The sequence below is a fragment of the Sciurus vulgaris genome (genome assembly GCF_902686455.1).
Source record: "Sciurus vulgaris genome assembly, chromosome: 7".
Classification (NCBI taxonomy): Eukaryota; Metazoa; Chordata; class Mammalia; order Rodentia; family Sciuridae; genus Sciurus; species Sciurus vulgaris.
The window spans coordinates 21047613-21070215 of record NC_136467.1 but is presented as its reverse complement, the minus strand read 5'-3'; the positions used below and the strand labels follow the sequence as shown (position 1 = coordinate 21070215).

The following is a 22603-nucleotide window of genomic DNA, read 5'->3' as shown; positions in this document are numbered from 1 at the left end:
CTTGAGACTGAATCCAATTATGGACAATATAAGGCTATCCCATGTTATTTCTGTATTGTCCACAAAGACTTCTCAGGTCTATGCCCATAGTTTTCATTCAGTAAATAAAAGATAACCAGTTAATGTGTTAAAATCTAAGTTTAAGACTGAACCAACAAAGGAAATATATTGCAACTAAGGATATATAGTCACATAATCATATTTTGAATATACTTATATACTAGACCTTCTCTAGCATAAAATAATTAATACATCTAAATATAACTGCTTGTTTTTTTTAAAATATAGACTGCTTTCCTGAAGTTTCCCTAAGAGATTATTGAACAGATGTCAGAAAATACATCAATGCTTCCACTAATATGGTTAGATGTGATGTCAAAAAATGTTTCTTTAAAGCCTCTATAGATCTGCATACCTTTAAAAAGCAGGCAAAAATCATGAATCTTACATGTGCATGATTACACTTTTATGTCTTGGGAATATTAGACCAGTTATGGTCTCTTCGTATCCCTTCCCTTATAGTAGGGTTTCAATTTTTGATTCAAGAGTATGAAAAACTGCAGAATTTCATTTACTCTTAACCTTGAGTCCAAGGTTTTGAAAACTATGACAAAAGAACTAGTGATTTTTTTTTGTCTTCCTTCTTTTGATTGTCAGTCTTTTGTGAACCTGTATTTTTGAAAAATACAATAAAGATGGAAAATGGACTTGAATGTAGTAGTGTTAAATTCTTCCTTTAAAATTTTGTTGTAACCTGATGATATACATTTGTATATGAATGCAAAGTAATGTTATGCTTTATGAGTATAATGCAGAATAATTAAATTATCCACATTATCATCTCCATCAATCCATCACCTTAAATTGTTCAGAGTAAGAACAATTTAAGATTTACTCTTAGCAATTTTGAAATGAACAATGCAGTATTAATAACTATATTCGCTATACTGTACAAGGATGGTAATGACTTGATCACCTTCATCAAGACCTCACTTCTGAAAGTTTCTACCACCTCTCAACATCACCACACTAGAGACCACGCCTCTAACATATGAACCTCTGGGGGACCAAACACATCCAAATCACAGCAGTGTTGTTTCAATTTTTTGTCCTTATCTTGTTGCACACATGCAAGAATGCTGAGATTTTCTCCAGCTGGAGATAACTCCAATATCTCTTCTGTCCTGGATTATTCTTGATGGTAAAGTTTGGGAGAGGCAGGAAATCTTCTGCAAGAACAGTTTGCAACTGGCGTGGGTCTATAGATCACTCAAAGTAGTAGTGGTTAGGAAGACTGTAAACCTAAAGGCATCACCTGCAATTGCCCTATTAAACTACTGAATGTTTGTGGGATGCTTCAGGTCCGGGTTTTGAGGTCAGACAGAATTGGGGTACTAATTCTTTAAAATCAATCAGTCAGGGTGCACCTGGGAGAGAATTTTAAAATAATTTTAATATAAAAGGAATTTTTAAATAAATCTAGTATAAAAATGATAAACTCTAACAGGGGTTTGATATAGTGAGGGATTGGCTAATAGGAAATGAAGATAACTCTAAAGAATACAGGAATAACTCTTTAAAGAGCAGCCGAGGAAAGGATCCCTCCAGAGCTAAGCCCCAGACCACATTGTAAAGGACCCTCCAGTGTCTCCCTAGATGGCACAGAAGTCACTGCAGCACAAGTTTGTAGAACTTGTTGGAAAGTCACCTTCTAGATTCCTAGGTGAATTTTCTACAAAGCTGCCTGAGGAGGTGTCAGGGTAAGTTTCTGGGGACTAGTATAGGAGTCTCTCTAGCCCTGTTATCTACTTCCTGTTTGATATTCTGTTGGGATTCCCCAACTGCAACTGCACTTTGGTATGAAAAGAGTCTGGTCCCTGGGTAGGGTGTGATAACTTCTAAGTCTCCTGAATTTGTTTTGAGAATCTGGGGGAAGTGAGGAGAAAGTATGGAAGGTAACCTATCTACTGAAAACCCTGAGACTTTTCTCCAGGAGGATTTAGAGCTTATTTTCAGCAATATGCTAAAAATATAATTAACCTGGTGATTAAACTCCCTCCCAAAGGAAATACTAATTTCATTTCTTTAGGTTGCAAGAAACAGAAACCAATCTTTCCTAGCCTAAATAAAAAAAAAAAAAATTTTCACTGGAAGTATATTTGGGAAGCTGGTAATATTAAAGGAAAAGTTGACCAGCCTGGAATTTGGAAGGACAGATCCTACTGTAGCCAGGGAGTCTTAGCAGCAGAATTTAGACTATTGCCATGAACTCAACTCAGCTCCAGTGAACATGAGTTCCCTGGCCTCATCATTATTAGCATAGGAGACTGACCCATCCTGCTTGGGATGAAGGCCAAAGGGGCATAGGATCACATACTGTGGTTGTGACCAACAGAAGCTTGAATTGATCATCAAGGGAAGAACCCCCAAATACCGTCATACTGAGTCAGATGGCTCATGAGAGAAGGCTGCATGAAGGAGAAGCTTTACCTGTTGCCCAGTGTTACTAATAAAATGTTTGAGGAATTTTCTGGGTGCAGCCAGTCCTATCCCCTCAAGTGATAGCTTGTTTTCATTTGGGAACCTTCAGTTCATGACTAGCAAGAAATTCATTTCTATCAGATAAAGGCCAGCAATAATGAACATCTTCCTGATAACTCTTGTCACTCTTTTCCAAGGAACTGAAAATGGTAATTAATGCAGAAGCTGTGTTTATTGGTTCGTGAAATTGAGTGTGTGCACTCCTTTGATACTTTCTTGATGGTGAAAGTTTGGGAGGGGGCGGGAAATCTACTGCACATTAAAGACTCAATTTATTTGACAAGATATTACAACAAAGGCAACCTCATGTATATGAAAATCTGGGGCTTTTGTTCGCTTTGCCAAAGTAGAGACAACAGAGCGAAGAGCAGGTGTTCCCGTTCCTTGCCTCTCCAAGCCCCAACCCACCCTTTTGCTTTTCCCCCCTTCTTAATCAGTCACTCACAGGGTTGGAATGACATTGTCGGTTGCATGCAAGGACATGGCTCAGAGTTGGGCCCTGAAAACTCCTCTCACCCAGAGTTCTTGGGGAGAGACAGACCAGTGTGAGAAATTATGTCTGAAAAATTCCTTAAAGCCCTAATGAGGGAACATGGGGGCCAGAAGGAGCCCTCTGCAACAGAAGAAAATAGGAAAGTGTTTAACTTACAAAGATTCTGGGGCTAGGATCTCCATAGTTGGAAACCATGTTCTTCTTTTCAGTTTTTTTTTTTTTTAAGTTGTGAGTTTTGGCTGTTGCTAAATCTGGATTTTACAAGATTTTTGATCAAGTATTAGTCATGATGGGAGTGAAAGAAATGCTAAGCTGAGGCTTCAAGGAATCTTGCACACACACACAGAGCACATATACACGTGTGTATAAGTACACACCACACCACACACACAATACATATATAAATACGTACCATGCACACATCTTGCAAACACATTACCTGAACATAGAACCACAGTTCCACAAACACACAAAGCACTCATAACCTCACAACTCATACATGTGCATACACCCTCACACACCACACAACATCACAAATGCACACATCACTTAAGTGAATAATTATAATACACATACCCAAGTCACATCACAGACATACACACAATACTGATGTATGTCCTTCCATGTAACACTGAATTACATTACAAACATACACTAGCACACATTGCATGCCATCAGATATATTCACATCACATGCCCAAACACATACCACACACAACATACACACAACAAAAGTACATGCTTCTCCACAAACCACAAAGACAGTTATCTCCTACCTAGCCCAAAGAATATATATTCCACAATGTTCCTTTTATGTATACACACTTATACACCCGCCATGCTCCCTTATACGATATGACAAATGGCCTGCTACCCTAATGGCAAGAGGATGACTAACCGCTCCCCAAATCTCAGGTCTTACTTTCTGGGACCTGTAAATGTTACCTGATTTGAAGAAAAGTTGCAGATGTGTTTAAGTCCAGGATCTTGAGATGGGAAGATTATATTGCATTATCTGGGTGGGCTCTATCTATCTTTGTAAGGAGAAGGCACTGGGAGGCCTCTCTCTCACACACACAAGTGTGCATGCACACACACGCTAAACACACAGGGAAAAGGCAGACGCAGTGTGTCTGCAGAGATCCACTGCAGTGATGGGTCAGAGCTGAGGTGTACACTGGAGCAAGAGTTGAATTCTCTGGGCAGAAGTTTCAAAGCTTAAGCAAGTTTAGACAAGAACTTGGGTAAGAGCTAGAGGCTCCAACAGAAATAAGGGAGAAGAGACTTGAGTCCTCAAATTTGGGGTCTTTTAGGATTGGAAAAAAAATCATTGACTTTGGACCTCAGATGATAAGTAATGAGAATGGCAATGGAATTGAATAACAAAAACCCACTGGGGATTTTCAGTTAAATCGGAACTTTACTCCCGCTTCAAAGAGCATATTAAGGTTGCTTCTGTCACGCTCATGTCTAAATTTTAGATGGCTGGCCTCAAAGGAACTGTTGTAAAGACTAAAAAGAGTCACGGGGGTGTAAATGCCAAGAAATTAGGCTGTGCTTAATAGTGTGGATCAAAAGTCCAAGGAAGTTGTTTGCGGTACTAGGAATTGAACCTGGGGTGCTCTACTACTGAGCTACCACTCCTTTTTACTTTTTCTTTTGAGACAGGGTCTCACGAAGTTGTCAAGGCTGGCCTTGAACTTGTGATCCTCCTGCCTCAGTCTCCCCAGTCACTTGAATTTCAGGCATGCACCACCATACCCAGCTCCACTAAGTTTTTGAGGGAATCATGTAGGCAAAGTCAACATATTCCAGGATTTAAAAAAACTCATGATTATAAATCAGCCCAAAGGTTTCCAAATTGTAGCAGCAGGACATGAATTGAAGAACTGTGTAGTCCTTCGGGAAGGCACATTTCCCAAGGCTCAGTTCAAATGTGGCCATGGAAGATAATAGACAAGAAGTTCCTGGGAAACAGAACGAGGGACCATGGAGAGTTGTGGATGAGGGAGTTGCTTGGAGTAAGCAGAAGCAGAGTCAAAGCAAGGCATGGTTCCCACTGCTGTGGTGAGGGGTCTTTATTCTTGTCCCCTGTAAGGATTTCTTATTGCTGTGGACCAGGGTTGCTAAGAAGCTCCCATTCTTCCCTTTCCACAAATGAAATTTTAATAGGACTGCATAGGCCACTGGCCTTGGAGGAGGCATATCTGTCCTTACTGGAAACACTGCACACAAGCAGGCCATCCTGGATTTTGTCCCAGGCATAGCCACTGGGCAGGACCTGAGATTGACATCCCTGAGCTGGAAGTGAGTGTATTTTGTATGTGGGAGGAATGGTGCATCAGAGAGACAGGCTGTGGCAGAGATGGCTGACTGTCCTTAAATGCTGATGCTTGCCCTTCCAAGTTGTTGATGGGGAAAATAGTGCCTCACCGTAGGGTCACTGTTACCAGCTTCGCCTGGTTCAAGATGGGGTCATATGATCAGTATCCAGGAAATGGGAAAGGAAGTGATGTGTATCATTTCTGGCTGAACTGTGGGAAAGCAGAAACACAGGATGGCAGGAGTGAGGTTCCCTGAATTATTGCCCAAGGGAAAACTTCCATGAACTGGGAGCACTACCTTGTAGGATGTACTGATGGCCGCAGTGTCACATCAATGCACACCTCCTGCACATGCCACACATATATACACAGACACCACAGGTCACTCATAGTCACACACACGTAAAAACACACACTTTCTTACAGTCCATTGGGAGCCTCGGGGACGCCTGTTCCAGTGCTTGCAGAAGTTCCCACAATCACCAACCACTCTGGACCATGGAGGAGGTAGTCACAGTTAGGAGGGCACGTTCTTCATTAGCAGAGACCAAGGTTCTAGTTGTTGGGAATTTATACAAAATGCTTTGCTCTCTTGGGTCTTTCTTTTCAAGGGTCAGGGTAGTCATGGGTGAGAAGGTGAAATAGAAGGAGGTGACTGAGTGTAAAGCTGGAGAGGACAAGTGAATGATTACAAAGAAGGAGAAGTGAGGCAGTTTTCAGGAGATGACTAGCTGATGGTTGAACTCAGAGAGGTGTGGTATTGCCGATACCCTGGTTTGTAATCATTTAATTTGACTGGTCTACTTCCCAATATAAGAAGTCACTTAAATCACACCTTAGGAACAAGTAAGTTGCTTTAATAAGAAGCTTATTCCATGCACTATGGATCCTCCTCAGAGGTCTCTTTCCTCAGGATCTGTCCAAGTAGCAAAAGGGAGCATAAGGCCCTTTCCCATGATGGACAGTCTCTTTCCACAATGTTGGAGAGGAAACTGGGCCCTGAGTCTGCACCTGCATCTTCCTGCAACTTCTCAGAGTCTTGTGGACAGTGACTGAGGGGACAAACCATGTAGGAAACAAAGTAAAAGAAAAAAAATAGGCTTATTCCTAGAGGAAATTAAAACTATTGATTATAGCATCTCAGAGTCCTTGTAAGCAACCATCAACTTGCTATATATAGCTTCATGAAAGATTAAACAGAAGGTGACTAGGGCCAAGAATAAGTACTCGCTCTTTACTCATTACGGAATTTATTATTTTCTAAAAAAGTGTTTTCCAATTTCCATCTTTAATATTTAATTTTTTAACCTCATTATTTTTGTAAGTTTAAATAAATATTTTAAGTGTACCCTCTGCTTTGTCCTCTTAGAATTCTCAGCAGATGGCCCTGGTATATTAACAAGATTTCTTGAGAATATCAGACATGAACTTTTTAAAATCATGACTCCTCCAAAATTATCTGTACTCCCCCTTTTCTAAGCTAACTTCGGAAGAATAGAAATTCTTCTTCCTGCCTAATTCTAAATTCTACATCTGGGCACATAGTTCCATTTCTGTCTAGCTTTTGCTAGAGACTGTTCTGTCAAATAGTCTTAAATAGGCTCTAATTTTTTTTCATTTATGTTTATATTCTCCTCTTAGTCTGTAAACATTTGTCTTTTTAAAAAGCAATCGAAGAGGACACACCAAAAATGGAAAGACAACCTGTGACCCTGTGACCATGGATTGGATGAGACAATATTGTCAGAGTGATCTACAGATTCAGTAAAATCTCTGTCAAAATACCAATGAAATCCTTCATGGAATTAGAAAAAAAATACTGAAACTTTTTATGGAACAACAACTAAAAGAATCCCCTAGTAGCGAAAGCAACCTTGAGCAAAAAGAGCAAAGCAGGAGAGATTATCCTCCCGGACTTCAAAATATTCTTCAAAGATGCAGTAATCAAAACAGTGTGGTACTGGTATAAAAAAAGACACATGGAGGAATGAAACAGAATAGAGAGCCTAGAAGTGACTCCATACAACTCCTGCCAAGTGATTTTCAACAGAATCACTACAAACAAACCGTGAAGAAAGGATATTGTTTCCAATAAATGATGCTGGGGAAATTGGATATCCACCTGCAGAAGAAGGAAACTGGACCCTTATTTCTCTACCAAAATCAACTCAAAGTGGATTAAAAACTTAAATGTCAGATCTGCAAGTATGAGACTACTAGGATAATCATGGGAAGTGTTTCAGGACCCTGGAATGGGCTTCCAAAAGCATAGGAAGCAAAAGCAAGAATCGCCAAACTGGAAACATCAAATTTCATCAAAAGCTTCTACACAGTCAAGAAAACAATCAACAAAGTAAAGAGATACCAGAATATGTAAGGAACTCAAAAAATTGAATATGTGTATGTATGTGTGTGTGTGTGTGTGTGTGTGTGTGTGTGTGAGAGAGAGAGAGAGAGAGAGAGAGAGAGAGAGAGAGAGAGAGAGAGAAAGAGAGAGAGAGAGAGAACAAACGAATTCAATAACCTTAATTAAAAAGTGGGCAATGGACCAAAATAGATGTTTCTTGAAAGAAGACCTGCAAAAGACCAATAAGTATATGAAAAAATGGTCAAAATCACTAATAATCTGGGAATGCCCATTAAAAAGACAATGAACTATCACCTCACCCCAGTAAGAAAGGATATTATCAAAAAGACCAGATAGAATGAGTGCTGGCAAGGAAGCAGAGAAAAGGGAACCTTGCACACTTTTGATGGGAAATATCAAAAGCATCCCGACTGGCTATGCAACCAGAGGAAATGAAATCAGTATGCCAGAGACATCTTCCACTCCCATGTTCCTTGCCGCACTCTTCACAGGAGCCAAGAAGTGGGAACAACCTGAGTGTCTACTACCATGAATGGATATAGAAATTGTAGTCTACACACACAGATAATATTATTCAGCTCTAAAATGAATGAAGTCCCGCGATTTGTGATAGCGTGGCTGGAACTGGAGATCATTGTGTTAAGTGAAATAAGCTGGGCACAGAAAGACATGTGCACAATCTCATGCACAAGTGGAACGTGAAAAAGTTGATCTCATAGTGGTTGAAAGAAAAATAGTGATTGCCAGACACTGGGGAGGGTAGGGGGCAGGTGGGGTGGGTAAAGGTAGATCAGTGAGTACTAAGTTACAGATAGGGGAAAGAAGTTGGGGTCACTGTAGGAAACAATAAGGTACTATACATTTCGAAGAGTTCGAAGGAAGGATTTTGAAAGTTTTACCTTAAAGAAATGATGAATGTTGGAGGAGACAGATATGTTTAAGAGGATTTACACATTATTCAGCTCATATATGTATGAAAACATCACATGGTACTCCACTAATATGCACATGTTTTGTTTTCATTACCAGAAAGAAATTTAGTTTACAAACATTTAGAACATACTACTTAGAGTAAATGAAATGAAAAGTAGCTTAATTGATTCACAGTACCAGTGGTTATCATGGGAATATTGTGGTTGATTACATTTGTATTTTAAATTTTTGATTTACTTATGGTAGACGTATTTTTAAGTTGTGTTCATGTCATACTTTGCCAATAAAACACTATATTCAAACAAGTAAAAAAAAAACAAAAAAAAGTAAAACAAACAAAACTTCCCCAATTAAGCCTTTCAACCCTGGGCCCTCTTTCAGCTAATAAGTTGTCTTCTTTCTTCTTCCTTCCAAGTGCTTGAGTTTTCCATCTTTATCTTCTCCACTTTCTGAAATCTCCTATGCGCCATACCTCACAGTAGTTTGGATGCTTTTCCTAAAGTCACCGGTAGCTTCCTAATTGCAAAGTAGTGCAATCTTTTACTCCCACCTCCTTTGACTCTCTGTAGCACTCCATATTGAGTATCACTCCTTTCTTCTCTTGGCGCTCAAGATTCTCCTTCTAACTCTCTCACTGTACTTTCTCCATCTCCTTTACCACTTCTTGTTCCCCTTGGGATTTAGAATCTAAACCAGGGAAATAATATCTACTTCTTAGGGTTAATTTATAAAAGGAATGTCATAATTCATGTAAAAGGCATGAGAAGCACTGGAGACAGAGGTTCTCAAAAGGAAGGAAGGAAGGAAGAAAGGAAGGAAGGAAGGAAGGAAGGAAGGAAGGAAGGAAGGAAGAAAGAAAGAAAGAAAGAAAGAAAGAAAGAAAGAAAGAAAAGCAGTCACTGCTAATGAGTTCATTTTAGACTAGCCAAATTGAAATGCATATGAAATCCCAAAGACAGATAAAACAAGTATCTCGATTCCAGGAGTAAGGACGGGAGTTGTGAAACTTGATTCATCAGTATATGAATGCCAGCTGAAGATGAGGGGGTTTATGAAGTCACCCAGGAAATTCATCTGTTGGGATAGGCTAGGATATTCTGAGATAACTTTCCAAGTCTTAGTGACTTTGAACCACAGAAATTTGATTCTCACTCATAATATGTATTTATATTTGTCCAATTTTTGTTACTAATAACACAATGCTACGGACTGGGTAAATCATAGAGGAAAAAGGTTTATTTTGGTTTACAGCTCAGTTCTCAAGCTTAGGCATTGATTGCATGAGGCATTAGCCTTCTTGCTGGTCAGAGTTGTGCTGGGCACACAGTGTCACATGGCAAGAGACAGGAAGCACTCCTGTGTGTCTCTTCTGGCCTGTCTCCCTCTTCTTACAGAGACATGGGTATTCCATGATGGTGATTCCACACTGGTGACGAAGTCTAATCCTAATTACTTCCCCAAAGGCTCTGCCTCTAAACATCATAGCCAGATTGAGTTCTTGCCCTCTTACTACCTCATGATGGGAATCAAATTTCAACTTGAGTTTTTGGAGGGGACGAATTACATTCAAACTACAGCAGTGTCCATTGTGAACCAAGCAGAATTCGACTCACTGTTATGATTTAGGAACTCCGGTGGCCTGTCCAGTCACCAAGTCAAATAAGGGCAGTTGCAGGGTCTCAGGGAAGAGAGCCCTAGAGAGCCTTGTATTAGCAAGGAGGTGCTGGTCTACAAGCGGCCGGTGTCCTTTTGCTCACCATTTATTGGCTAAAATTCAGGAGGGGCATTTATCCTCCAGAGGAGGCAAAACATGCGACTCTCCTACACAATGAAGAGGTAGAGACTAGGAATACTTGGTGGGTAACACCAAACACTACCAGAGTAGGTTTAGAATGGAAAACAAAGAGGACATACTACCTGGGAGGATACGCTGTGTTGTCATTTATTATCTTCTCCCTTTCCCTTCTGTGAGGATTAATTTTATGTTTTAACTTGAATGAGCTCCCAGAGGCTGGTAAAGTATTATTTTTGAGTGTGTTTCTGTAAGAGATTAGCATTTGGATCAGTAGATCAAAGAAAGAAGATCTGCCATACCCAATTTGGTGTGGTAGGGCACGGTCAAATATTGTGAACAATACAGGACAAAAGGAGGAGAAAGAAGGAATTCTCTTCCTCTTGCAGAGCTGGGACATTCATCTCCTGCCCTTGGACCTTAGAGCTCTTAGTTCTCAGCCTTTGGGCTTGAATTGAAGTACACCACACTTGCTTTCCTGGTTCTCCTGTTATTATGAACTTCTTGGCCTCCATAAATTGGGTGAGCCAATTTCCATAATGAATCTTCTCTTATAGATTTCTGTATGTCCAGTTGGTTTTGTTTCTCTGTAGAACAATAAATAATATAACTTCTTGAATCCAATGCCTACACCATGTTTTGGGCCACACAGATATCCTCAGTATTTACCTAGATTCTTCAGTTTGGTTATCTGTAATTCATCTGGGACTCTCACTCTTCGTCTGGAATGTGAATATAAAATTCCCTAAGTTTAATAAGCAACATACTTCCTGATTTTCCCTCTTTTCTCTATATATCTGGGGCAATGATTAAAGCTTTCAAACTTTTTTTAGTCAAACAACTTTCTGCAACAGAAGTTTTGTCATCCCACATGGCTTTAAAAATAGATTTTTTTTCTAATAAACAATATTCAGGAAAGAATAAAGATGGAATTATGGTGGTTATGTATGATAGTTTTTATTTGTCAAGATTAAGGATAAGGGTGGAAAGATTATAGAAATAAGAGAAGTATAAGGAAACAAATGTGCATATCCTCTGTGGTTTTTGACATAGTTACCTACTTTTTTTTTCCTTTGGTACCAGGGATTGAACCCAGGGCACTTAACCACTGAGCCACATCTCCAGACCTTTTTATTTTTTGTTTTGAGATAGAGGTCTTGCTAAGTTGCTTAGTGCCCTTGCTAAGTTGCTGAGGCTGGGTTTGAACTTGTGATCCTCCTGCCTCAGCCTCCTGAGTTGTTGCTGGGATTTACAGAAGTGCACCTACTCTTGTTTGAAATTACTCTTGTGCTTCTAGCAATATTTTTGTTTTCTCTCCAACTGCTTCTCTGCTTTTTGTGTGTTTTTTAATCAGTTTTCTGTTCTTCTCCAGGAGGTTTAAATATTGGAATTCCTGGGCGCTCTGTTTAGGCTCAGATCTTCTCTTCCCCTTTAACTCTGTATATAATTTCTAATGGTTTCATCAATATCTTATCAATTGTATACTCTCTCATGCCTGCTTTTATCTCTTTCTTCCCCTCCATCTGTCATACATACCACCACCACCATTGACTCTGCTAAAATATAAACTGTTATCTCCAACAATGCCTGCTGAGGATTTTAAAGTTCTCTTAGAATGTTAAGCACAGTTGCTTTAATTTGTTTGTTCTTCTATAAATATTCCAGGGTCCAATTCCTTACAACTGACCCAGGTCAAACATGTAAAAATTATTTTCCTCCTTGATTCAGTTTCTACAATTAGAAGTATAAAGTGCACTTTTTTCTAAATAGACTCACTCAGGTCTTCTTACTCATTCTTCCACCCCCACTGCCAGGATCTTAATTCAGGCCCTCGTCACTGCAATAGCAACTCTTTGGGTGTCTCCCTCTCTACACTTTGCCCCCAACCCTAAAACCACTACCATGTTGAAGGCTTGGCCCCTGATGCAGCAAATTTCAGAGCGGGTCTTTGAGGAAATGAGCCAACCACAAGGGCTCTCACCTCGTCAGTGAAGTCATCAGCTGATAGCTGAATGGCTACTGGAGGCGGTGGAAACTGGAGGCTGTGGGCATGGTTGGAAGACGGAGGCCCTCAGGAATGTCTCTGTCCCTGGCCCCTTCCTTACCTCTCTGCTTTGTGGCTACCACCAGGTGAGAAGCTTTCCACGGCCCTTCCCTTCCACCGTGCCTTCTCTTCTTTGGAGCCAGCAGAACATGGCCTAAAACCTCTGAAAGTGTGAGCTAAAATAAACTTTCCTCCTCTGTTTTCCTCAGGTATTTGTCACAGCAATGAAAAGCTGACACAGTCCTCAACCACTTACGCAAAACCAGACATAAGTAAGTGCTTAGGAAAGGTTACCTGATGTTATCTAATTTGAAATGTTCTGTGTATTTCAAAATAATATTCAATGTCAGGATTTATTGTGGTGCTTAGTATAATAAAGCAGGGTACATGACACATTACCATTTTAATAGTGACTCTGCAATGTAAAGACAGAGAGAACCTGGCACTAATTTTATGTGGACATTCTTCTTCAATATTATTCTAATTTTCTTGGTTCTTCCAGACTGTTCCTAACAAGTATAAGAAGTTGTACCATATCATCCTAAGGAGACTAGAAAGGGTAAGGAGGATATAAGATCAGAGGAAGGAAAAGGAAAGAATGAACAAAGAAGGAAGGAAAAGGAAAGTATAAACAGATCTAGGAAGGGAAGTTTACATACAGATCTTCCCCAAATATGGATATTTATAAAAATGTTAATTATTCCAGGGTTCCATTTCATGAGAAAGATCTTAAGATATATATATCTTTGAAACACATCTAAATATTTATGCATTTGAAAGGATTGATTAAGGAGTGCGTTAGATCTAACACCATTACTTACAAATTTAACATTTGTTAGAGGAAATAAATGTGTTTTATTCCCCCATTGATTAGTATTACCCTTTGTGATATGCCACAGTGAAGAGAAACTTTGTAATCCTGAAATAAAAGAAACATTCATGTTTCTAGAACATCTTAAATGCATATTGAGAGTAGATGAGAATAACAAGTGATTTTTAAGTGTTTTTTTTTTTTTAATTTTCATCTGTTCCCTTTATGATTTTAATAAACTCCTTAGATTTTCTGGTTAAATCTATTCTACCAGTTTTGAATTATTTTCTTGGGGTAAATGACAAGGGGACAGGGAAAGACTCTGTGAGGGGAAAAGTTTGCAATAATACAAGTTAATCAAAGCACAAATGAAAGAAGATTAAATTCAATGAGGCAGCTACAATTCTAAATATTTTTTCCATCTCTTCAATCATGACAAGGGTCTTGTTCTTAAGAGGGTTATAATCTAATTGGAGAGACAGAGCACATACATAAAAAGATGGATAGCACTGGGGAATCCAAATGCATATTCTGGATAGTAAATGCTTCAGGTTTCAGAACTGGGAATAGTGCCCAAAGGCTGGGATAGCTGGATCTTGAATTGATCTTCAAAGAAATAGGGAAGGAGAATCTTTACAATGGGGAGTGGGAGTTAATGAGAACACAGTTTCTTTGGGGAGTGATGAAAATCTTCTAAAATTATGGTGATAGTTGTACAACTCTGTGACTATAATAAAAAACATTAAGTGACACATTATCAATGGGTGAATATTGTGGTATGTGAATTATATTTCAATGAAACTATATTAAAAAACACTAGCTATGGACTTGGCACTGGTTACACATATGGATATTATTATCTCCCCATTTTTTTCTCTCCTTTACTTTTTTATAAAAGGATTATTGTCAGTGCTTAACTTCAAAATTGAGTTAATAAGTAACTGGGCCAACAAAAAATCAAATTCAAAATAGATACATCTATTTTGCATATCATGTACTGTTCCTGAATTATTGAGTTTAAAATAGGGACTGATGAGACTTTGTGTCCCCTTTCTTTAAGGAGACTATGAGAACAACTTTCTACAGAGAATAGTTACAACGTATCAGATGGAAGATTCACAGTGTTATTTGAGAGCAAAATACAGTAGAAGGGTAAGAATGAAGGCAGAGAGATCTATCTTTGTCCTATTTTGCTCTTAGATCCATTCTTTACTCTTCAATTTTACTCCATATCATGGAGGTGGGGAAGGAGGAGCAGCTTCTATGGATTGTGCTTCTAAGTTATAATGACTGTTGGCTTCCATATTGGTTTGACCAATAGGAGATACTAGGCCAAGAAGACTAGTAGACAAGAAGAATTGAGACTCCAGGGCATTTCTCATCCTTTCTTTCTGATGTGAGCAGCAACTTTGGCAACAGGTACATTTTCTCTGTCGCTCTAACTTCTGTCATGGTTCTAGCTCCTGCAGAGTGATTTTTAATATTCATCATTCCATCAAAATCTCCTCATTCTTCTATCCAAGGATAGCTGCTATTGACCTATGCACTGTCTTACCATCCCCTGTGCTATGGTCTGAATATCCTTCAAAACTCATATGTTGCAATGTAATCCCTCCTGTGGTGTAATTAAGAGGTGAATTCTCTGGGAACATGAGTAAGTAATGGACAAGTGCCTTTTTCTCCTTTCCACATTCTGCCATGTAAGGACATAACATTTATCCCTTCCAGAGGCCACAGCAACAAGGGGTCATCCTGGAAGTAGAGGCATCAGGCCCTCACCACACACTGAAAATTCCAACATCTGGATCTTGGACTTTCTGCTTTCAGAACTTTGGAAATACATTTCTATTATTTATAAATTACTCAATCTTTGGTATTTTGTTGCAACAGCATATATGAATTAAGATATCTCAGTTGGCTTCTCAGAGTATTCCACCACTTCTGTAGCCAAGTTCTTGTATGAATTATACTCTGTTCAAAAGTATTTGAGTAGTTCCTTGTTTTCTGTTTGAATTTCTAAACTGACACAATATGAATGTAATAAATGTTTGTCAAAATAACACATTTAATAAATGGAGAACTGGGAAAATTGTGGGGCCATTAAAGACAAAAGCACTCTGTGAAGTAGAAGGCAATTAGTGAAAATCATGAGTTTTGATTTAGACATGTAAAATTTAGGAAAATACATTGGTAATGGATGAATGGGTAAAATAAGGGAAGAGGATTGGGACTAGAAGCACAAAATTTGAGATTTATTTCCATAAAATGAACCCTGAAGTAGAAACAATAGCAATAGAAAAATTAGCAAAGAAGAACACATAGATTATAAAAGAAAAGAAAAGGATGTGAAGGGAAACTTGAGAATCATAAAGACAGACTATGGGGAACCAATAACAGATGAGAAAAAAAATTTTGAGTCACAAAGTTAGGGAGAAGATCTGTTTGGCAGTGAGGACAATGTCTTGGAAACTAGACAAAAGCAATAAAGGATGAGAAAATAGTTAAATGCTAATGCAGGGTAGTCAGGGGAAAGGAAGACTGAAAAAATTTACCGAGTTTGAGATTTAGGAGAATATTGATGACCTTGAAAGTGTAGTTTCATTAGTAGTGTAATGGCTGATCAGACATTGACAAAGAATCAAGTGGGTGAAAAAAATTATGTTCAAAAGTATACACGTATAATCTGATGATAGGAATTGTGTCAGAAATTAAAGAGAAAACTGATATAATAAAAGAAATAAAATAGGTATTTTTTAAAAGAATTCTAAGATGTATTAGTTAGTTTTCCATATACCTGAGTAATCAACTTAAAAGGAGGAAAGGTGTATTTTGATTCACAGTTCTGGAGGTTTTGGCCCTTGATCTGTAGGCTCTGTTGCTTTGGGGCTGTGGCGGCATAGTACACCTTGTTGTGAGCACATGGTAAAGGAAGCTGCTACCATGGCAGCTGGGAGGTGGAGGAGAGAGAAAGAGGAAGTGTCTGTGGTTCCATTGTCCCCTTTGAGTACATACCTTCAATCACCTAGCTTCCTTCCACTTGGTACCACCTTTTAAAATTCCACCACCTCTCAATAGTACCACGTCTGGGGGACCAAGCCTTCCACACATGGGTCTTTGGGTGACACTTATCCAAACCACAGCATAAAATCCAGACATAGTTATAGACCAGGGGAAAAGGTACCAATGGATATTGCATAGATGGAGATGAAGAAACTACAGAGGATAAATGATAGAATAAAATATGGGCAAAGTGAGAAAATCGGGGTTCAGGACACAAAGGAATTGATACACTAGAAGTAATGAAAAAAAGTTTTTGGAAATTAGAAATAACAGATATATTTAATGGTGGATGTAGCAGCAGATATTTGGAGATGGAGAGTAGGGAAGCTTAAAGAGCTTGTGATAGACAGGTAGCCTGGATCTTATCTGGTGAGATGAGGAGTTGGGATGTGAGAGAAGGTGTGAGAAACAGTGGCATTGAGGAAATCAATGACAATTCAGCTACAGATGAATAACATATGCATGAACAGCATAGACAGCCTGGGCGAGGCTAAAGAGCAAGAAATCCATGAACGATGGGTGTCAGCCAAGACAGAGACTGGTGGGAAAGGATAATGGAAATGCTGGGGGATAAGAAGTAGCAGGTGTGGGTGGGAGAGTTCATGGCACTTGGTTACCAAGTGAATGAATCAACCCAGAAAGCATTAAGTGAAGGCCAACAGTGAGGGTTTATTTCCCCTTACAGAAAATACTTCTGTGGGTAGGAGTAGGTGTAAGATGGCAAACTTGGTTTGTGATATCTTAAGTTTAAGTTAAAAATGTCTAGCAGGCGGTTGAAGATGTTGGACTAAATCTCAGAGAAGCAGATGTAAATTGGGAGTCAGTGGGAAAGAGCTGGTAGGGAGGCTTAGAAAGTGAACTAGAGTTCTGTGGTAAACAGAGTAGAACGAGGAAGTTAGAATGCCAAGGGCTCAGTGTACATCCACATCTGGGCATGGGAGAGGAAATGGAGCCAGAGAATATGCAGAAATGAAGAATTAAGGACCTTTTCTCAAGTGAAAAGTTGCAGTACTTTCTTTCCAAGTTAAATTCCCCAAGCCCAAATGTTTCCTAAGTGGAACTACTGTTTTCGTCCATATCCTGTACATTTGCATTCCTAATAGACATCTTGCAGAGCGTGCTGAATGGCCCTGATGTTTTTCCACATTTAAGAAGATGAGCCCATTCACAGAAGCACATGAACTGAAAGAGAAATTTCTGCAAATGGTTCAGAATAGGCACATTCACGGGTGACAAAGCTCGCTGAATGTTCCTAGACCTGTATGTATAAGAGCGGAATAGATAAAACTTAGGTGGTTGAAAGAGAGAAAACATGGAGTTGTTATAGTTGGGTCTTCAGATTCTTTCTTGAGAATGAGAAAGATGACTTTTCAGCTCCGGTTTCTTTGAAATAGATTGCCACACTGCCAGGTTCTCTCAGAAATTCATTGTGGCCTAAGGCTGCTCTATAGTGGTTTAAGCCTTCTTAGCCTCATTTGACATATAGATGAGACACAATATTACTCTATTCATCTAGGATAAGCTCTTTACAACATTAAAAAAAAAAATCTCCAGTTGTACAGAGTTGACACATTCTTGAGGATGTGGGTAACATTCTAATAATGGTTATCAATGGAGTCCAGCCAAATTGCTGAGATTGGGAGCTAAAAGCAGGGTGAAGGTAGAAGCAGGAGCTATATAAATTACACACAAGAAACTTTTGAACATACTGTGCTCTGGAACCATTCTTTTTTCCCTACTGCAGTCCTCCCAAGATAGAACCGACTTACCTTTACCTTAGGATGCTTCCTTGAAATTGTTTAAAGGAAGATTCACATTAATAATGGAACTTTTTACTCTAAGTTCTGGTCCAAAAACACAGGAAGCATCTCAATATTTCTACAATAGCCATTAAGCAATTCTAATAATCTAGGTTATTTTCCAGTTTTAGTATAAATTTTAGCCACCTAAGATGAGGATTCTACTTCTTGATAGAGCTCAGATCTGCTGTCCTCTCCATTCTCACTGCCTTGTACGACTTCATCCACCAGCTTCTCCAGATGATTATCAAAATTGTCTCTTAACCGTTTCTTCACCTTTAATGATGTTCATGAAAGTCTGGTTTTTCATATTGGTATCCGAATGAACTTTATGAAATGCAAAATTTTAATGTTATTTATTCAGGAAAATAATTTTATTTTATAAATCATTAGGTGGCAGAAAAACAGTACAGACGAGTCCAGTGGGAAGGACACACAGGTCAAGTAATCACACCACAGAACATATGAACAGACTTGGGGTGTCAGGAAAGGTCAGCCTGAGGAGTGAGAATGGAGGAGGGTGGTAAAAGCAGGGAGAGGGAAGGGCAGTTAATCCAATCAGAGAAAACAGCCTGTGCAACAGGGTAGAGGGACAGGTGTGGGTGCGTGATGTGTCTGAAGAGCTGAGAGAAGACCAGCATGAACCAAGCCCAGAAAGTGAAGTGCGGGAGCTGGGGTAAGTAGCCTGGGCAGTATACAGGTTCATAAGGGGTTTTTTGGAGGTGTTTGATTTTCAAGGTAAAAACATTGTAAAATAATAGGTCTTAAATATGGTGAAGATGAGATTAGATCTGCCTTTTGACTTGTTCTGGTTTTAATGTGCACATCAGGTTGGAGGATTAACAAGGAGGTGAGACTGATCTTTACCACCATGGTTGAGATCCGAAATAATAGAAACTTGGATTAGGATCATGACAGTCGAAGAGGAGATAAATTAATGGGTTGGAGAGATATTTCAGTAGTGATTTGGTGACAAAATGAATATGAGAATGGATTAAGAAGTTTTTGTTGTTTTAATATGTTTTTTAGTTGTAGATGGACACAATATCTTTATTTATTTATTTTTATGTGGTGCTGAGGATCTAACCCAGTGCCTCACACATTTGAGGCCAGTGCTCTACCACTGAGCTACAGCCCCAGCCCGATTAAGAAGTTTTCATATCAAGAATGTCACTTGTATTTCTGGCTTTTAAAAGACAACATGGACTATGGTGGCATTCTCTGCAATGTGGAACCAGATGACAGTTAGTTTTGGAGGGAAACTAGATGAACTGAACTTGGATGTATTCAACATCAAGTAACTTTGAAAGATCTCTAAATTTAGACGTGTTTACTGGCTTCCCATTGCCAAAAGAACTAAATGGACTTATAAAACCTCACGACCTATATCTGACCCTCATACTCACATATACACCAAGCTTCAACCACTCTGAATTGGTGGAAATGTCCTCAATGCCCCAAAGAATTTCATGGCTTCATTGCTTTGCAAAGACCCTAGTTTGGCCGGGCAGCCCTGTCCCTTTCCTCTCTTCCAGATGCTGAGTTAACTTTCTACTCTTCAAGCGTCAGCTTAAATATTACCTACTCTGGGAAGAGTCCTCTTTAGATTTCTTGATTGTGTGCATGTACCTGCATGTGTGTGTTTGTGTGTGTGTACATGTATTAATTATGATTGTCAATGTAGTAGTCTCCCCCACTAGAATTGTGAGTACCTTGAGGTTGGGACCTATTTTGATAATTTTTGTGAAGCTCTGGTGCAGTGGTCTGAATAAATGAATTTGATGACAGAATAAGCAAAAAATTAATTTTGATAGAAGGGTTATCAGTGGAATAGAGAAAGGGAATTGGGGGAGGTATATGAAAAGGGAGGAACTACAGAATGAAATTGATCAAATTATGCTATGTACATATATAAACATGCTGTAGTGAATTATATATGATTAAAAATAAATAAATACAACAAAGGAAGACCAGTAGAATAAAGGAAGGAAAATGGGGAGGGAGGAGTGGAGGGAAAATATTTTTAAAATACAGACTATTTTTGGTTAACTATCTAGGAACTACCAATAAGACTAAAAGATCAGAACTCTTATACCTATGGATGATTTACATTAATAATACTAAACAAAAGAATCAATCAATCTTTGTTTCTCTGTCCTAATATCTTTCATGAGATTCATTGAATATCAATTGAACATGATCATGAACTGAAAGTCAAAGCCAATGTTAAGAAGCAGCATTTAAAATTTTTTTTCCTGGTTATAGAAATGATATATGTCCACTGGGAAAAATACAGAAAAACATAAGAAATATAAAACACAAATAAAATCTCACCACTGTAAGACAGCCACTTTTAATGTATTATTTGTGCATCTTTCCAATCCTTTCTCTGTGTAAGCACATACATTTTAACAGCTTCCTTACTAGAAGAAGTCTTAGATATGCCAAAAATCAGTATTCCAAGGCCCTTTTTAAATGGTCATAAGAGTCATTATATGTTAAAAAATGCATGGAAGTTTCCTAGTTCTCTCCAGGGCCTACACTTCTCGCTTTTCCTCTTTAAGAGTTTAGAGGACTAGTCAGGGCCAGGCTCACCTTGGGCAGGTCGGCTATTCTCTCTCCCTTTTCAGAAATAAATGCCCTTGGCAGATCTGAGTCAGGGAGGGAGTGAGGCTGTGAAAGCTCACCCTCCGTCCTCAGTGCTGCTTCCTGCAGCTTTTAATCGGCAGTCTTGCTGGGGTTATTGTTCATCTCCTGGGAGTTACTGGCTCAACTACCAGCACTTCCAAGTCACACCTTGAATCAGGTTTTGTTTCTCAGAGTAAGTACCTCCCTAAAGAGGTGTGTGGGGTGTGCAGATGGTTGCTAAGAAAGTACGTGGCCATTTATGGGTTTGCAGGACATGGTACCATTTAAATTCATTTGAAATGTTACATCTGTGCTTTAACTAACACCAAACATCTCATGAGATTAAGCGACAAAATGGTGACCCCAACATACATGGTGCAGGTGAAAGCAACTAAGGTACAGCCCACGTACAATTCCAGCCCCAATAGTGGCTGATGATATAATCAATGAATCATATATGCATACACATACACACACACACACACACACACACACACACACACACACACACATAAAATTCATGCACAATACATATATTCACGTACATTCCCCTCACATTCTTACAAGGAGAAAAGTAAACTGTGGGTCTAGGATATTTGTCATAGTTATTTCTATTTATTTTAAAACAGTTTTTAAAATTCCAAGTATGCTTGCTTTAGTTTTGTTTGATTTTACAAAACGATGGCACTCTCATTCATTTGACATAGTTTAATTCTAACAGGGCAGTGTCGTTTGTTCATTATTAGACGTCTCCTCCCCCAAGTGTTCTTTCATTCTCTTATTACTCACGCGGTTCCTTGGCTGAGGAGAAATGCCAGGATAATTGGCTGTGGACTTCTCAGTTTGGTTTTCAAGGCAACATGAACGCTGTCAGTGCGTCCCGTGCCTTGTCCGTGCCTGTGTCTCATACAGCCATCTGCTCGTGCTTGGGTTTAGCAGTTTGCATATGCTTTACTCATGCCTCCAAATCCCTATTTGCTTTCCTATCCTGTGAGTTATACTGAATTTTGTGGAAATCTAAATAGGAAAGCAAAACAGCAGACCAGACCTCTTCAGCCTCCCCTTCTAACCCTGTTCGAAGCCATCCTTAAATGGATCATATCGTGGCCTTATTTTTCCTGACCTTCTCTAGGAGGTTGTTGAAGATTAGTGGGTGACAGTTAAGGAACCCCATTCAGGGGAGGTGGCAGTGTATTCAAAGGAGTCCAGACTTTCTCAAGCTTCAGAGGATCTGAGTGAGCCACTGCCTGTGAAGCATGGGTCAAGCAAATGAGTCTACAATGTGTCTTTTATCAGCAGTGTTGTGCCATAGCCCAAGGGCACCTGCTCCCTCAGGACAGCCCTTGAACAAAGGGGCTCTATGGGTCATTTGGAGTTTCTTGGCTTTATGTTCCTTGGGGTCATTATTAAATTTTCTCTGCTATTGTTCTTTATATGTCTTTGTCTTAGTTTCTTTTGAAACAGCAATTTTGAAATTACCCAGATTCTGTTATCTTTATGATTATCTCTCCTTTCCCTCTAAAGCATGAGTGACTGTCCCTTCATCCTTGGTCCTGCAGGACAGTAGAATGTGCCAGGCTAGAACATGGATCATTGGCATAAGGATTATTTTGAAAGAAAGACATTTTGAAAACAGCAGATGCAAGAAGGGCATTCTGACTTCTCTTTATCTTCCCCCAAATAGGAAATAAAACTCCCCTGTGAAAAGTGTCAGGAGGAAAGAAGACATTCTGTGGCTTCTTATCAGAAATGGGAAGTGAGGGCCAAGAGAAATCTGGACCAATAAACCTTGTTAAACCAACCCTTATTT

The 22603-nt window shown here is 39.1% G+C and overlaps 1 protein-coding gene across 1 annotated transcript; it reads left to right on the top strand.

Annotated features, from left to right (window-relative positions):
• Positions 1-12384: 12384 nt before the first annotated feature.
• On the top strand, positions 12385-15205 carry LOC306666898 (uncharacterized protein; the record flags this gene model as incomplete). The annotated part of the gene is made up of 4 exons (XM_079149199.1): positions 12385-12581; positions 12705-12767; positions 14367-14458; positions 15035-15205. Exons 1-4 carry the CDS (start codon positions 12464-12466, stop codon positions 15203-15205), a joined length of 444 nt encoding a protein of 147 aa, XP_079005325.1. The 5' UTR covers positions 12385-12463.
• Between the last annotated feature and the right edge of the window lie 7398 nt (positions 15206-22603).